General features: G+C 47.1%; 1 protein-coding gene across 15 annotated transcripts in view; it reads right to left on the reverse strand.

Annotated features, from left to right (window-relative positions):
* Nucleotides 1-18296, reverse strand: part of ttn.2 (titin, tandem duplicate 2) — a 250029-nt gene that overhangs the window by 91710 nt on the left and 140023 nt on the right. For all 15 annotated transcript variants that reach the window (XM_083777339.1, XM_083777342.1, XM_083777338.1 and 12 more), the window contains 26 exons: nt 15527-15802; nt 14983-15391; nt 14345-14469; nt 13769-14035; nt 13026-13295; nt 12279-12578; nt 11587-11889; nt 11287-11474; nt 11045-11159; nt 10255-10539; nt 9034-9185; nt 8403-8550; nt 7774-7951; nt 7027-7148; nt 6591-6878; nt 6070-6366; nt 5348-5534; nt 4538-4653; nt 3921-4220; nt 3190-3489; nt 2738-2843; nt 2240-2436; nt 1508-1819; nt 1193-1346; nt 897-1021; nt 66-365 (listed from right to left, as the gene is read on the reverse strand). In XM_083777339.1, the coding sequence (XP_083633465.1) occupies nt 66-365; nt 897-1021; nt 1193-1346; nt 1508-1819; nt 2240-2436; nt 2738-2843; nt 3190-3489; nt 3921-4220; nt 4538-4653; nt 5348-5534; nt 6070-6366; nt 6591-6878; nt 7027-7148; nt 7774-7951; nt 8403-8550; nt 9034-9185; nt 10255-10539; nt 11045-11159; nt 11287-11474; nt 11587-11889; nt 12279-12578; nt 13026-13295; nt 13769-14035; nt 14345-14469; nt 14983-15391; nt 15527-15802 (5820 nt within the window). The remainder of the gene's footprint in view (nt 1-65; nt 366-896; nt 1022-1192; nt 1347-1507; nt 1820-2239; nt 2437-2737; nt 2844-3189; nt 3490-3920; nt 4221-4537; nt 4654-5347; nt 5535-6069; nt 6367-6590; nt 6879-7026; nt 7149-7773; nt 7952-8402; nt 8551-9033; nt 9186-10254; nt 10540-11044; nt 11160-11286; nt 11475-11586; nt 11890-12278; nt 12579-13025; nt 13296-13768; nt 14036-14344; nt 14470-14982; nt 15392-15526; nt 15803-18296) is intronic.

An 18296-nucleotide genomic window follows, 5' to 3' on the forward strand; every position in this document is an offset into this window, starting at 1 on the left:
CAACATTGATTATGTATCGTATCGTTTTGCTATCTATTCATGTAGAAAGAAGCAGCCTGTCGTACGTTTCTGGTCCTCTGCGATGACGGGGTTACGGAGTTCTAGGAACTCTCCTCCTCCGATCTTGTTGACCGCCTGGACTCTGAAGTAGTACTCTCCGTTGGGGATCAGGTCCTTGACGGGCCAGGTGAGCTTCATCTCCCCCGAACACATGTTGACGTACGTCCTCCTGCCGGCCTCACGGCGCTGCATGACGTAGTGAGTGACGGGCGTTCCTCCGTCGTAGTTGGGGGGGTCCCAGGACACCTTACAGCTGCTCTTGGTGATGTCCGTAGCAACGATCTCCTTACACGCTCCAGGGAGCCCTGAGAGAGACAACCAACACGTCAGGAGAGCTCTAACAACACCAGACATGCCAGATAACTCCAACCGTTACCTTTGTTTTGACCCTTATTTGTTGGAAAATAATGCAGAACCAATTAATTTAATTAATAATTTAACAACAAGACAATTCACTGCTCTATTTTATGTAATGTCACTGAGCAGTCAATGGGGATTGAGGCTTTTCTTTTCCTTATTTGTTCTTTCTTTTCTTTTGCCTTTTTTCCACTTTCATTTAGTTTTACATAAAAAGAGAAATAATGTACATTGTACAAATTGTATAACATTTCATAATCTGTTCTTAAAAACATAGTTGACAAAATAATAATAATAATAATAATAATAATAATAATAATAATAATAATAATAGCAGCTATATATGTATCTAGATCTGCCATTTCTGAACAACTTTAGAACATTTTCAACATTTCATGGCCAGGTGACGGCATGTTAAATAACCGATATCTGGGCCAGACCTGGCTCGGTGAGAATGTGTGTGTGTGAGAGAGACGTACCGATGACCTTGACGTTGACGGTGGCGCTGGCCTGTCCCAGCTTGTTCTCCACGGTGACTTTGTACTGCCCGGCGTCCGGGTGCACGCTGTCCTCGGCCTCCAGGTGGCAGCCAGTGTACTCCTGGCTGAAGGACACAACGACAACATCCTGTTTACACTCAGCAACTATCTGTCTGGATTAGGGCTTTAAGCAACTAGTCGACTGTTCAACCGGTACTCGACTAGTAAATCCACTAGTGGACCTTGTTGGTACAGACAGACAGACAGAGTAAAGCGGTGCATATAAGTACACGGACCTGAAGATGATGCGTTCGCTAGCCTTCAGCTCCTTGCCGTCTTTGTGCCAGCTGATGCGTGGCTGGGGGATGGCTCTGAAGGGGATGTTGATGGTCATCTTCTCTGTCTCCACCACCACCAGGTCCAGAGTCTGGAACTCCAGCATGGGGGTGCCTGAGCCACGACACAGGGGTAAAGTTAATACCTTATGGGGGTGCCTGGGGTAAAATGAACACCTTAAATGGAGCTCGCATTGCGATTAATCTACGAACAGATTCTTATTTTCCACCCCTAGTCAGAGCCCACAGACAGGCAGACAGAGACAATGTCCTTACATTCGGAGTCGTTGGCGGCCACGGTCTCGGAGACGTCGGACGGCTCGCCCACGCCCACGGCGTTGAAGGCCCTCACGCGGAAGATGTACTCCTTCTCGGCCACGATGCCCTCCTCCACGCCCGCGCGGAACTTCATCTCCTTGACGGGCCGGTCGTTGATCCTCATCCACTTGTCGGTGCCCGCCTCGCACATCTCCACGTGGTAGCCCGTGATGCGCACGCCGCCGTCCCTCTCTGGGGCCTTCCAGGCGATGGACAGGAAGTTACGGCTGGCGCCGGTCACGTGCAGCTCAATGGGAGGCGACGGGAAGCCTGGAAGAACATTTATAGTAATATATCATTATTATTAACCCATTTAGACCTGAGGACGATTCTACAAAATGTCTTCTAAATCATGACAGTTTTCTGCAAAACCCTATGTTTCTATGTCAGTGGTTTGCTCTGAAAAGAATATATATTCAAAACGTGCGCCACATTTTCACGATTTAAAAAAAATAGCAGATCTACAAGCTCGTAGCGCGGCACCGAGTGCCACGCTATGATCTTGTAGATCTCCTATTTTTCAATAGCTAAAGTATAACATAATGCTTAGAAGTTTTAGAACACCAAATGGGGTTCCCGCCCAGAATTAATATATCATTATTATTAAAGACATTGCAGGAACACTTCAAGGTGTGTAATAAATGCAGAGATCCATAGTTACGAATCCAAAATGCAGATGAAAAGACGAACCTGTTTTGTCTTCAATGGTGTAGATCTCCGTGGGTTCGCTGGCGTGTCCCACGCCAGCCTCGTTCTCAGCGCACACCTGGAACTGCACCTCGGTTCCCTCGATGACGTCCGTCACTTTGTAGCGACATTCTGCACCGGCGGTCCTTCCACACTTCACCCAACGGGTTCCCAACTTCTCCTTCTTCTCTATTTGATAGCTGGCGAAAACACACAGAATACATGTTTGTTAGTTAGACCCTCGTGATGACGCTGAAACGGCAGCAACGTTTTACCAAATAAAACCTATAAAAGAACAATCAATACAATCTATTATAGTCTGTATTTGTCACTACTTTTGATTGTTCAGATACAGTGTGTTCTTGCTCAGATGAAGTTTATTCATGTGTGCCAATGAAAAAAAAGTGGAAATGTGAATACTTTGTACTTTGGGGATTTTTTTTTCAATTCATACTTTTGAGATGTATATAGTGGATTTGAGTGTGTTTCTGCGTGACTCACTTGGTTACAGGTCTTCCTCCGTCGCTGGTTGGCACCTCCCAGATGAGGTCCACATGTCTCTTACTGACTCCTTCCACTGCCACGTTGAACGGAGCTCCAGGCGTGGCTGCACGTAAAAAAACATTAGCATTATTATTATTTCGTTTTCTGTCTACTCACTCTGTGTCTCAGAGGAGGGCTGTGTGTGGACAGTTCAGAAACCTGCAGTTTTTTTCTATTCATGCATAAACATAGCCTTCTGTTTCAGCGTGCTAACTTTCCGCAAAGAGAAAGGCTGTAGTTTCTATTATTAGCTTGGGAATCCCCGTCGATGATGTCACTGTCACGCAGGTATCCAAACTGTCCCACAACGGCCTGCCCACCAATGAGCCGTACGAGGCATGGAGTGGACAGAAACGGCGGACATCTCGTAATAACGAGCGTCAAGTGTGTGGCGAGGAGGCGGGACTTACTGAAGCTGTCTTTGGCGAGCACGGAGTCAGCCAGTTCGCAGAAGGGCCCGACGCCCACGCTGTTCTCAGCGGCCACGCGGAACATGTACATGGAGCCCTCGTTGAGCGGCGTCACCGAGTAGAACAGCTCCTTGATGGTGGTGTCCACCGCCTGCCAGCCCTTCCTCCTCACGTCTCTCTTCTCCACCACGTAGTTGGTGATGCGCGCGCCGCCGTCGCGGTCCGGCACCGTCCACTTCAGGTCGCACTTGCTCCTGCTGATGCCTCCCACCGTCAGCCAGCGGGGGGCGCTGGGGGGGTCTGGAGAGGAGGAGGAGGAGGAGGAGGAGGAGGAGGAAGAAGAGGAGGAGGAGGAGGAGGAGGAGGAGAGGGGGAGGAGGAGGAGGAGGAGAGGGGGAGACGTTAACCACCAATAAACTCAATAGACGCACCGACAGACAGACTCGGAGATGGACATGTTCCTGTTGCTTGCTAGCACAGTGGCGTGAAGTACTGTAACTCAAGTGCTGTACTGCTGTATTTCTACTTTACTGGAGACTTCCACATGTTCAGTACTTTTACTTCTACTGCACTACATCTCGGATCCAAATATTGTACTTTCACTTCACTACAGTTATTTGACATCTTTAGTTACTATAGTAGTTACTTTAGTACATTTGTATTTTATTATTACAAAACACATTTTATTTATTAGATAGGTACTAGTCATCAGGTATAGTAGTCAAACTCACTGAGTCTCTCCTTGCAGAGGACGGGGTCGCTGGCCTCCGAGGGGTCGCTCTCTCCGACCATGTTGACGGCCTTCACCCTGAAGCTGTACTCCTGCTTCTCCATCAGGCCCTTCAGGAAGTAGTCCAGGTCTTTGATGTCCTCGCCGACCTTGATCCAGTCCGTGGTTCCGCTCTTCAGCATCTCCACCACGAAGCCGTCGATCTTGGCGCCGCCGTCGTGCTCCGGCTTGGTCCAGCTGAGCGAGCACGAGGTCTTGGCCACGTCCTTCACCACGGGTTTACCGGGAGCCCACGGGGGGTCTGCAACGGAACACAGCAACACCGTCAGTACAACGTCTCATCAGACCACCTTACAGGCTCACGCTAAAGGCTACAATATGTACTTTAGAATAGATAGCATGATATGTAGACAGATCTACCGTGAGACTGGTGATAGGTTCCTGGGTCACTGATGATCCTAGATGAATATTTCTATGCATTTGATGAATTAACATGTGTTGTTCTTGCTTACGGTAAATCGCTCTGGATTAAGAGAGCACATTTCCCTCCTATATCATATGTAAATGTGCAGTTAGTTTTACAGATGGTATCATATATAAATGTGCAGTTAGGTTTACCGATGGGGTCTTTAATGAGGATCTGCTCCGTCTCCTTGCTGGGGTTTCCGGTCCCGGCCAGGTTCTCGGCCAGCACTCTGAACTTGTACTTCTTCTTGGTGGGGAGGCCTTTCACTCTGCACACAAAACACAACACAGCGTTTTAACTTAGGCCACCTTTACAGGAGAACGGTCGCCAGAGAACGCGAAAGATGAAGTCCCATCACGTTCAAAGATTTTAATTCACCTTTTACATGATAAGTGAGAACGCAATATTGATGAACAAGCTGCAGTGTGCAGGAACTCCAGATATCACCAAGCATCGATGTAATAAACATATGCGTCGTGAGCCCACAACTTCGTAGGTTTGCCCGTTTCCATGGAGACGGGAGGAAACGGCGTTTTAAAATATTTCCACCCTTGAAGGAGTTTTTACTTTGTTCTGTTTTTCACCTCCTGAAAACGCTGTTCTGGTCTAAAGGGACCCCAGCACACCATACTTTATTTTGCTGTGTTCTATGAACCCAACTAAATTAAACTGTATTCCAACGACTATGACTACAGCCTGACCGGTAGTTTGTGTCTTTTTTTTTCTTTTTTTTTGATATTTTTTTGCGGCTTACGCCTTTATTTTTTTAAGGGATAGAAAGTAGGCTGACAGGAAACGGGAGAGAGATGGGGGGATGACATGCGGTAAAGGCCGTGTCGGGTCCGGGAGTCGAACCCGCGGCACACCGCGACTGGATCACCAGTCCGGTGCCCAGACCGTTACGCTACGGCCTGGGCTAGTTTGTGTCTTTAACGGACCTGTAGTTTGTGTCTTTAACTGACCTGTAGTTTGTGTCTTTGATGGGCAGCTTGTTGCATCTCATCCAGCGGTCGTGGTCCGCCTCGTATCTCTCCACCCAGTATCCGGTGATGGGGCTGCCACCGTCCTCCTCGGGCTCGAACCAGGCCAGACTCACGGAGTCCTTGGTCACGTCCGAGTGCAGCAGGTTGTAGGGCGATCCGGGGGTGTCTGGGGGGGTTATGAATATAATAATAGTGTCAATTATGAACATAATCACCTCATCGCAATGACTTGATAGAACCACTTTTTTTCCCTTTTTTTGCAGAATCGTTTATATTCATCTCTTTCATAATTTGCGTTAATGCCTGAAATACAAGATTACGATGAGCTTGTAGAACTGCAATTTTTTTGCTATGTTTGAAAATGTTTTAATATATTTTAAAGTATAAAACTGTTAAATATTATGGCCCGTTTTGGCCATAGTATATGTTATCTAATTAGATGTTTGTTCTGGTCAGTGTCAAGTAATTTCTTTGTTACTCTATGTTAAAGATATTCGTCAGATGGATCGAATATGTGCATTTTAATTTATACTGTACTGTAATGCCAAAAACATGATTTTAATCAATTTAATTCACATTATTTATACGAGAATGAATCATAAACCAACATGCCATGATGGTGACAACACTGGAAATGAGCGATATCTCTACTCCAGATGTGATGCAAACAACATGTCAGTAATATCTCAACATTGACGTACCGAAGGGGTATTTGGCCACGATGGAAGGACTCTCGGCCTCGGGTCCCACGCCGAACTGGTTCTCGGCGAACACCCTGAAGACGTACTCCTTGAAGCGGGTCAGGCCCGTGGCCTTGTAGGTGGTCTGCTTCACCGTGGACGACAGCTTGTGCCAGATGGCGCTGGACGCTTCGCGGCGCTCCACCAGGTAGTTGGTGACCTTCGACCCTCCGTCGTCGCGGGGCGGGTTCCACGCCAGGAAGCACGTGGTGTTGGTGATGTCAGAGATGTCGAAGGCAGCGGGGGGGCCCGGCTTGTCTGGACGACGAGACATTAAAACACAAATTAATTAAATCGGTTCCGATTTATCGGTCTGATAAACAAGCCCAAAGGAACAGCTTGACCAGATCTACAAAGCTCACAAAATTAAATGTAAAGGTATTTAAGTTAAATCTGACTTGCCTAAGCCTGCAGTGCAGACACCCTACATGTATTTTTCAGAATGGACACAATTATTATAATATGAGTGTTATAGAACTCACCTAGGATGTTGACATCCACAGTAGCCGTGGCTCTGCCGCTGCTGTTGGTGGCCTCGATGATGTAGGTGGAGGTGTCTCCTCGGGTGGTCTTGGCGATGCTGACGATGGAGGCGCCGGGCTTGGTGTCGATGGCCACGCGCTCGTCGGCCACCAGCACCGCGTCGGCCTTGGTCCACTTGACCTTGGGCTCCGGCTTGCCCTTCACCATCGCCGGCAGCTCGATCTTACTGCCCGCCTTGGCCGTCAGGCCGGCCAGGATCTTGGCGTCCAGCTGGATCTCTGGAGCCTCTGCAGGGGGAGGGGACACAACGAACGCACCTCGTTAATTTCACTGTGATCCATCCAAGAGCAGATTCCAAGCTGCGCTACTGGCTCACAATGGGTTGTGTGTGTGTGTGTGTGTGTGTGTGTGTGTGTGTGTGTGTGCGTGTGTTACCTTTAGCATCGACAGCCTGGATCTCGTCCGTAGCCTTGCAGGGCGCGCTGGCTCCCAGCCTGTTGAGAGCTCGAACGCGGTACGCGTACCACTGGCCCTCGATCAGCCCCGTCACCTGACACCTGCACAACCACGCCACAAAGCATCGTTATAAAGAGCTCTACACACATTACAATTTACAATGTAGGCATTTATCAGACACTCTTAATCCAGAGCGATTTACATGCAAGAACAAAAGCATGGCAATACATCACATACATAAAAAGTAGTATTCATGAAACATGCGTAAGCTAAGAACGTAACAGTGGAATATCTATATAATGAATCTATACTGTACATATAATTTACTATACTATACTTATATACTATAAAGTGCTATGACTACATACAATGCAATTCTAGTGCTGTCTACATAACATGATATAAGTCTGTATAAAATGCTATCTAAGTCTACATAAAGTGCTATCTAAGGAGCTAGGGTAAGTGCTACGGTCCATGATGGAGTCTGAAGTAGGTGGGTTTGAGGAAGATTGGGAGTGGGCTGCTGATTGTAATGGGAAGTGCATTCTATAGTTTTGGAGCCAGAAGGGAGAAGAGTTTGGGACGTCGTCCCGGCGTTTTTTTTGTGAGGGTACTTCCAGCTGGACCTAAACATCTTCATAACAACCTCTACAGTTCCACAAGGACCTAAACAAACATGTCACGGTGCGTTCAGGAGCGACGGCGGGTGTCTTTTTTTGCCCATACTTGAGTTCAGACACCATGTCTCCGCAGGGCTCCCACTTGTCGGTGCCTCTCTGGCAGCGCTCCACGTTGTAGCCCTTGATGCCGGTGCCGCCGTCGTAGCGGGGCGCCTCCCAAATCAGGAAGATGCCGCTGGCGGACTTGTCTCTCCACTTCAGCTGCTCGGGAGGATCCGGCACGGCTGGAGAGAGAGAGAGATTACAGTTTATTGATTTTTCACGATTTTTCAAAAATAGCAGATCTACAAGCTCTTAGTGCGGCACCGAGTGCCGTGCTACGAGCTTGTAGATCTGCTATTTTTCAATAGCTAAAGCATAACCAAATGCTTAAACACCAAAAGGGTGTTCCCGTCCAGAATGGGTTTTTAAAACTCTTTCAGCACCACCTGGTGGTCACCAGTTTTGGCTTTCGTTGCCAATTAGCCCATTATAAAAATAAAAAAAATTAATGTAATTCTGTTATGCATGTAATGTGCATGTCATCACCTGCACACCAGATTAAAGGAATTTCCTAAATATGGATAATTATTATTTATTTGATTTATGGCAATCAGTGCATAATTGGATTCAACTCGTCTTAACGTCTCTGGCACTTAAACTGTTTTAAGGAGCCGAGGTTGAAATGAGACTCACTGGCGGGAGAGGACACATTGACGGGGTCCTCGATGTAGGCGGGCTCTCCGGGGCCACACTTGTTACACGCCGTGACTCTGAACAGATACTCTTTGCCTTCCATCACGTCGGTCACTGTGAACTCCTGGTCCTCGATGCCCGTGATCACCTGAGAGACACGCACACACCTTGTATGATTATACTGTCCTCCACACATCAACACGCAAGCATGCACGCACACACACACACACACACACACAGCTTCATATGATACTGTCCACACATCAACACACTAACTCCTGCTTTGATTCTTGCGTGTGTGTGCAGCAGGGCATTCACTTCTAGTGATCTTTACTAGTTGACTAGTTGCCTAGTTTACTAGTCGACTAGTTGTTTAACTACTTATTATGTCAAAAATATATATATATTTTTTTTCTTTTTTTTATTGGAAATAAATATTTGTACATTTAAAAACTACCTGATCTTGAGGCCTACAAAATGGGGGAAAAAAAGAAAAAATCTAACTAGTCAACTAGTACTACTAGTTAGATTTTTTTCTACTAGATTTTACTAGCCTAGTACCAACAAGGTAGATTTACTAGTGGACTAGTTGCCAAATGCCCTATAGTGTGCAGTGCAGTGTATACCGTACCTTGACCCAGGTCTTGCGGGACACATCTCGTTTCTCCACCTGGTAGCCGGTCAGAGGGCTGCCCCCGTCGTGTTCGGGGGTCTCCCAGGTGAGGTGAACGTGCTTTCGGGTGACCTCCAGGACCTTGAAGTCCTTGGGGGCGCTGGGGCAGGCTGGAGGAAACACAGCGTCAATCACATCGCATCGCATCAACTCTAGCTGCAACTATCCACTAATAGGCTATCTGAAAATGTATTTCATTATTTTTATGTTGTATACTTCAAACTACTATCTATCAGTTCTTTAACATCACAGCTGGAAAAAAGTTCTTTGCCTTTTATGTTTTTATTTTTTTAATATATTTTTTATCCCACGATTTTGTAACCCATTTTTCACCCGTGTGTCAATCATCTAATGTGATCCTGGGCTCTACACACCCTCCGCCAACCTGGGGAGAGCAACGGACTTAACTCATGCTACCTTCATGCTTGAGTGTCCAAGTTGCTCCTTTACACCTGACAGGGGGAGTTTCCCTGGTTGGACGTAGCGCGTGGAAGGAACACGTTATTCCAACCAGTTCCTTTCCCCTCCATCAGGCGCCCCGGCTGGCCAGGGGGAGGCAGTTTAGAGACCAGGATTACTGCATGTTTTTGTGAGGGTACGGGGAGAACATGCAAACTCCACACAGAAAGGCCCTTTCGCCAACCCCGCCTTCTGGTATGGGCACTGATGACGCGGAGGAGGAAACACGCCGCCAGCACCCACAGCGCCCCGAGCGGGAATCAAACCCAGGACCTTCTAGCTGTGAGGCGACAGCACTACCAACTGTGCCACGTGCCCCTAATTTTCTTACTGTTTTAATGTCCTTTTATATTGCATTATATTGCATCCTGAACAGGTTTTTGCATTTCTGTATTAAAATATCCTTTAACATGTTCCTTAATGTTTTATGTAAAGAACATTGAATTGTTGTTGAAGATATGCTTTACAAATAAACCTCGATAGTCCTGACGATGATAACAATAGAGGGTATGCGCGTGACATCATAATCATACCCGGAAGTTATGTGGGAATGCCTGAGTGAGTGGCAAAAAGCTACTTTCTGGCCCACACAGAAAAGTCCTATCTGATTGCATTAAATGACTTTAAACAACATTAAATTCACTTTGCCACTCAATCTGCCATTCACTTTACTCTATAATTATATCGTATAAACATGAAGGTCACGTGATCATGCCATACCGATGACGGTGACCTCGATCTCTCCGGAGACGGAGGTGACGTCGTTCTCCAGGGTCAGAGTGTAGGCTCCCTGGTCGGGACGGACGCTGGGCGAGATGCTCAGCTCCGTGTAGGTGGAGCGCGTCACCATGGCGATGCGCTCCCCGGCCTCCAGCTCCTTGTCCCCGAAGGACCACTTGGCGCTGGGCGTGGGGTAACCCATGATGGGCACGCGGATGGTCAGCGGGTGAGGCACGATGACCTCCAGGCCGTTCTTGAAGCCGCTGAGGTCCAGACTGGGACCCACTGAGGAGGACAGGACGAACAGGGGACCACGTTATGGAGGCAGAACAAGATTTGATTTGATCTTCTACTCTATTGAGAACTTACAGGTAAAAAACTAAATACAAACTGATAACAATGTATATAAAAAAAATAAGTAAACTAAACAATGAAAAAGCAAATGCAAATTAAACAATAAGTAGGAAGAAGTAAAGACTGATTTACTCCTACTCTTATATAATCCATTAAACAATTACAAATCTAACTATATATATACTCCTATACTTACTACATCCTAGTTAAAACTAACACGGTAATTAAACTAGAATTATTATTAACTAAAATAAAAAGGCTTTTTTATGTAAGATAATTAACTGAATCTGTAACACTAAATAAAATATAAAAATATAGCGGTAAATGGTATCAAATGGGGGGGGGGGGGGGGGGGGGGGTCTGTGGGCCCAACGCATGTTAAACTGTCTGGGGATCATTGACATTCTAAAAGGTTGAGAATGGTGTGTGTTCTGACCGTGTTTGTCGTCGGCCAGCAGGGGGCCGATGGTGTTGGACGGGTCAGACAGACCGGCCGCGTTCTCTGCAAACACCTTGTAGTTGTACCTGGCTCCGTACTTCAGCCCACACACCTGGAACACAACGAGGGGCAATTAATACACATGGGGCATTTATACACATGAATATACTATATACAGCACGGTACCCTGTTAGACGAGGTCCTGGCAGAGTGTGTGCATTTAATATGCAGTACGTTACCCGGTAAACGAGGTCCTGGCAGAGCCTGGCGTTGCAGCGGAGCCACTTGCCGGTCCCGTCCTCGCAGCGCTCGATGACGTAGCCGGTGATCATGCTGCCTCCGTTCCTCAGCGGGGTCTCCCACGACAGCTGGACTGAAGACTTGTTCTGGTCCTCATAGGTGACGTTCTGAGGAGCACTGGGTCTCTCTGCAGAACAAATTATTATTATTATTATATAACTAGGACATTCTCCCATTCTAGGAAATGTGACGTTGATTGCCTTCCCCCTATTGGCTCACGCCAGGACAGAGGAACTCACCGATAGGGTCCATGATCTTGACGGGGTTGGAGGCGGCGCTGGGCTTGCCCACGCCGGCCTTGTTCTCCGCCTTCACCCTGAAGATGTACTCCTTGTTCTCTATGACGTCGTTGACGATGGCGCTGCGCTCGTCCGCCTTGGTGCGCTGCACCGCCGACCACTGCACGGACGTGCGGTCGCGCAGCTCGATGATGTACGCCGTGATGGGAGAGCCGCCGTCCGACTCCGGAGGCTCGAAGGACACGGTGCAGCCGAACTTGCTCACGTTGCCCACCGTCACGTTGAGGGGAGCCTCGGGTAAGTCTGGAGGACACGAGACATGAGGACACAGCAAGGTTAATAGAGTTGACTAAAGATTATGAAATAGCCAAAACTAAAAACGGAACTAAATAAAAACTACAGTAAAAATCATGAATGAACGTCGATGCAAGCTTGTAGATCGTCTATTTTGACAAATCCATTAATTATTATTTATTTTTTTTGTTTATGGAATTTCTTAGATTTGTGGGTGCGTTTTAAAAAGTATACAATTCTTTTAAATGTCTTTGCTTAAAATAGTTATCTTTTGAAGTATTATGTATTTAATCTAGGAAAAGTAAAGGGGATTTTCCCCCGAACCACTATTTGGTAAAACCATTCGATAACAAAACAACACGTTATTAACACGAATAACATTTAAATCCGCGACTCACCAAACTTGTTCTTGGCCTGCACGGCCTCGTCCGTCTCCACGTTGGGCCCGCTGCCCACCCTGTTGCGGGCGCACACCCTGAAGAAGTAGAAGGAGTCCTTCTGGAGGCCGGTCACCGTGTACTCTGGGCTGTCCGCCTTGTCCGTGGCCAGAGTCCACGTCTTCCTCTTGTTGTCGCGCCTCTCCACCACGTAGCCCTCCACCTTGGCGCCGCCGTCGCTCTCTGGCTCCTCCCACGCCAGGCTGACCTCACCGTCAGCTGTGTCAACCACCTGGAGGTTCTTCACCTTCCCAGGGACGTCTGGGGGGCAGAGGGGGGGGGGGGGGGAGAGAGAATGTTTTAGTGTTAGTCTAGTTTTAGTCGACTGAGTATCATACGATTTTAGTTGACTAAATCTAGAGTTGATTTAGTCGACTAAAATGTATTTTGGTGGGCGTCGATGCCATCGTAATGACACTTGCTGAAAATAGCCGATCTACAAGCTCACAACGTGGCGCAGCCCGACGCGTTGTGAGCTTGTAGATCGGCTATTTGCAGCATGCAACCAAGTGTAAAATCACTTATACTGGATCTATTGTCCACTATTTTAGTCTAGCTTTTATTTGTTGACGAAATTACAATATATTTAGTCTTAGTTTTAGTCATCATCATGGCTTAGTTTCCATGTAGTTTTCGTCAGTGAAAAAAGGTAGTCGACGAACATTTTTCGTCTTAGTTTCAGTCGACAGAATGAACACTGGAACGTACCGATGACTTGCAGGTTGATGAAAGCCTCTCCCGCTCCGTGCTTGTTCTTGATGAGGATCTTGTAGCGACCCTCGTCGGCCTTCTTGGGCTCCTTGAGGCGCAGCTCGGTGCGCTCGGCCGACGTGTACACCAGGTCCTTACTGGCGCTCTGGCCGGCGAACACCCAGTCGGCCTCGGCCGAGGGGTAGGCGCTGTACGGCACCGCCATCACCACGGGTTTACCGGCGTCCGTCACGTAATCCTGGTCTGTAGTCTTGATCTGGGGCACGGCTGGAGAGACACGACGAGCAGGGGGACAGCGTTACAGTACTGACACATTAACCCAACCCCTGCCAGCCGCAGTGGGGCGATATAGTTCAGCGACCGCTACCGTTCACCACCTATTCTATTTGGTTGTAGAAGAAGAGCGCCTCCTCGTCTCCCCAAAAACAGCAACGGTGAAGGTGTTCGCCAAGTCAGTTAATGTTACATAAGTGACATACTTATTTCTATATGTCAACAGTCAGAAGTATATTGTTATACACTTCAAGGGTGAATTTTGTATCAATTCTTTCAGTTTTAAGAAAACCTATAGTCCAAACTTTAGGCCAGATTACACACACAGTGCATTTGGATAAAGATTGATACAAATACAACTAAAAGCATTACTGTGTTTCATCATCACTGCCGGGTACCGTGCAGTATATCTCCACATTACAACGTTATTATTTTGTAGGTCAATGGAGGGTCGAGGAGGACGTTACCTGCCAGCTCCAGCTTGGCCTTGGCGTCCTTATCCTTGACCACCAGCCTGTACTCTCCCTGGTCGCGGGGGCGGATCTCGCAGATCTGCAGGCGGTGCACCTTGCCCTCGCTCATCATCTGGTACTTGTCCCCCTGGACCACCGTCATGTTGTTCCTCAGCCACTTCACCTCCACACGGTCCTTGTTGAGCTCCACCTGGAACACGATGTCCGAGCCGGGACACTCAAACACGTCCTGCGGAGGTCTGACGATCTCCACCGGGATCTCTGCCGTGGCCGAGGGGGGAAAAACACATGAAAACAGTGTTTAGAAATATAACCGACAGGGATGTGCAGAGAGTGTTCGAGAGGCAGGGGCTGAAAAAAGGGCACCTTTGGACAAACAAAACGAAAATATCAGATCTACAAGCTCACTTGAGAGCTTGTAGATCAGCTACCCAGAACTCTTTAGCTAGTGGAGATGCGGTGTAACGACATGGATTTCTAAACAAATTTGTTCAACGCAAAATGCTGTGTTCAAGTTCAGGAGAATTCGGAAAAAAGCAAGAGCCTAAATTAAATGTGTTGCTGTCTTACCGTCAACAAAGAGCCTAGCTCTGGATCTCTTCTCATCGACTCCGCAGGCATATTCACATTCATCGTCTGGTCGGCACTCCTTGATGCGCAGGAGCGCGTTCTTCCCCTCTCGTTCAAACGCATATCTGGTAGATATGCGTGTAGAATGTAGATCGTTAATAAATACACGCATTCTCTGTACGGATATACTGATCAAACATTAACCTCTTTAACATCCCTATTCTGGACATGTCATAGTAGTGTTGCAACACGTGTGGCTTATTGCTGTATAAACTGGACATGTCATAGTAGGTTATGTGGCTTATCGACATGTCATAGTAGGTTATGTGGCTTATCGACATGTCATAGTAGGTTATGTGGCTTATCGACATGTCAGTAAATGTTCTGAAAACCTTCAAATTCTTATTCAAAAATGTATGCAACAACTAATGAGGCACAGAGGTAGCAACCAGATTCAAAGGTAAAACAATGTATAGGTTTTGCACCAGATATCAATAAAATAAAATAAAATCTGTACCAACATACAAAAACAAAATTGTAAACATTTTGTGAATGGATTCATAATCGTCCATGTTCGCATCGCGATTAATCTATGAATCGATTTAAATTCCCCACAACACATCCAGTTGTGACCTTACCTGGGTCCTTCTCTGATCTCACGTCCGTTCCTGTACCACCTGACGTCGGCCTTCTCCTTAGTGAGCGTGCAGACGAACTCGGCGTCGTCGAACTCTGTGACGGTCGTGTCCTTGAGCTGCGCCGTGAAGTCCGTGGGCGCCTCGCTGATGATCAGCTCGGCCGTGGCCTTGTCGGCGCCCGCCACCACCGTGTACTCGCCCTCGTCCGCCAGCGTGCAGTCCTTGATGGTCAGTGTGTGCTTGTCCTTGTCCACGCGGTACACCACACGCTTGGTGAACTCCACCTCCTTGCCGCCCTTCATCCAGGTCACCTTGGCGCTGACCATGTTCACCTTGCAGGTGAACGCTACAGTCTTCTTCTCCTGTGTGTCCACGTCGTCGATGGGCGTCACAATGCGCATGCCCTTCTCTGTAACACACACACACAATATGTATATGAACCACGATGCGCATGGCCTTCTCTGCAATGCACACGCAGTTAAACTTCTGCATTACTCGATTCACAAGAAATCGACACAATCAACGACAACAGCATAAAGTGTACCTTTGACGATGAGCTTGCAAGAGCTCTTGGCCGTCTCTCCGCGGACGTTGGTCACGGTGATGGTGTAGGTGTCCTCGTCCATCTTGACCGCCTCCTTGACCCTCAGCGAGAACACCGTGTCTCGCTGGATCATCACGTACTTGCCGCTCTCGAACAGCGGCTCTTCATTCTTCGTCCACTTGGCCTTGGCCTCCGAGTTCACCTCGCAGTTGAACACTACCTCGACGCCCACGGCAACCTCTATGTCCTTCAGCGAGGTGACGACCCGGAGTTGTTCTGCATGCGGCCGGAAAAAACACACACGTTTATTACACGAACGACAACACAAAGTCACCCCTTTTACCAACCTGCGCCGGGCGTATACAGCTGGCGGAACTGCTCAGCCTGGTATTCTTAAAGTAACCTTGGTTAAATTATGCTTAAACGGCTAAACCTAACCTTATTCCTAACCTTAACCTCAGTAAATAATGCTTAATAAACGGTTAAACCTAACCTTATTCCTAACCTTAACCTCAGTAAAACGGTGCCAAAACCTAAACCTATTCCTAAACGTAACCTCAGTAAAACTATGCCTCACCTTAAACTTTATTTCTAAACGTATTCTCAGTCAAACAAAATAAAGAATACATTTTTAGTAAAATCATACAATATTTACTATACTAACTAAAACTAGACTAGACTATCAAAATGTCACAATCAACCCTGGTACATTGGTAGGTTATGTGCTAAAAGGATAACATTGTGTTATCCACTGTACTCTGTTCATCAGTGTGGGTGTGGACAGAGGAGTAGAGAGGAGGCGTATGGGTGTGGACATGTGCAGAGGAGGAGAGAGGAGGCGTGGGTGTGGACATAGGAGGAGAGAGGAACAGGTACATTGTGAAAAGGGATGCTGAAGATGGAGTCAGAAAGAGGTGTACGGTCAGTATGAGCGTGGATGTGGAGGAGGAGAGATGAGGGCTACAGTGAGGGAGTTGGGTAAGAGGTGTAAGCTGAGAAGAAAAAGGCCAAAAGACCCCAAAAAAGAGGTGTTTTTATGGACTCAGTGAGAGAGGACATGCAGATGGCTGGAGAGACAGAGAGAGAGGAAGACGCAGAGAACACAACACTACGATACCATACGATACAAAACAACACAATACAATAAGAATACAATATGAAACAATGCAATACAATAACAATACGATTCGATACAATGAAATGCAATGGAATGCAATATGATTTAACACACACTGAAATGAAGCTCAGTACAATCATAATGGATATATACAGAGAAAGAAAGGATTCTACTGTCATGGAGTTAAACTATGTTACGCACATTTTGACATTTTGACGTTTCTTGTCCAAAAACTGAAACTGACACTTTGTTAGGATTCAAATGAAAAAAGTTTGAAGGTTTGAAGGTTTGGGGATAAGGTTCAGATGGCATGGAGGACAGGAGGTAGGAGAGGAGAGGAGGAGAGGAGAAGAGGAGGAGAGGATGAGAGGAGAAGAGGAGAGGAGAGGAGGAGAAGAAGGTTTATGTGTTCAGTGAGACAGAGGACATGCAGGTGAGCTGGAAGGAAGTGACAGAGGTGACGACGATGTAGAAAACAGAAGCAGACGATGATCCGTGGCGTGACGACCCTCGGCGGGAAGTAACCGAAAGAAGAAGAAGGAAAAAGAAGAGAAACAAGTAACATTCTTATAGAAGACGACGATTAAGAGATTTGAGTTGTATTTTAAATAAAACGGAGACGTACCGAGTACGGTGAGTTCGGCGCCCGCCCTGGTGGTGCCGATGCGCACGGCGTAACCGCCCCTGTCCTCCATGGTGCAGCGGTTGACCACCAGGGAGCGCTTCTTCCCCTCACACCTCATCTGGTACTTGTCTCCTTCCTGGAGCTCCTGGCTGTCCTTCAGCCAGGTCACCTCGAAGGTGTCCTTGGAGACGGAGCACACGAACTCTGCCCTCTGACCCTCCACCACCTCCAGGCTCTGAGGCCGGGCCAGGAACTCTGCAGCCAGCTCTGTGTGGAGAGAGGACACATCATCATAATCATCATCATCACAATGTTCCTAAACTTATTTACTTTTTTTTTTACTATTTTGAAAATAAATTTAAAATAGTTCAACTAGCCGATCTACATCGACACGTTGTGAGCTTGTAGACTGGCTATTTTAACTATTCAGAAATGTTTAAAAAAATTGTGAAAAATATAGTAGTTTAGGGATAAGGGGTTTAGGGGTGACGAAAATATAGCCCAGAATCTCCAAGCTCACAACGACACAGGTGTCGGACCACGTTGTGATTTGAGTGAATGTTCGATTGGAAGCTCTTTTTTTTTTTTAAGTTTGTGAACAGTATTAAAAATATATAACGTTCCGTTCAGTTTAAGATCGTAGAAAGATCTGTCCGTTTCACACAATGCTGTATTTATTAAACCGACTCACACAGAGCGTAATTATACCTCTCTGTGCGATCTTTAGCCAGGGATAGTAAGTCACACTGTGTGCACTTTGTGTGTTCAATATGGAAGCTGTCCTAGTTGGGTGAAAACAGCTGAATAAGTGCTTCACATTAAGCCCATTGTGGAGACTGCCAGAGCTGTGAGTTGGTCTATTCTGTCGATGTGCTGCCATTCATTCATTCATGTCCTGATCAATGACTTGTAGCCAATAACACCTTTCATCTTCAGGTAAGCGTGTCTATCAGCTGTCATCATGTGTGAAAGAGAGGAGAGGAGAGGTGTGGGGGTTGACACTCTTCTGCTTCCTAACTAGGACAGTG

This window comes from Protomyctophum parallelum, assembly GCF_964188405.1.
Source record: "Protomyctophum parallelum genome assembly, chromosome: 11".
Lineage (NCBI taxonomy): Eukaryota > Metazoa > Chordata > Actinopteri > Myctophiformes > Myctophidae > Protomyctophum > Protomyctophum parallelum.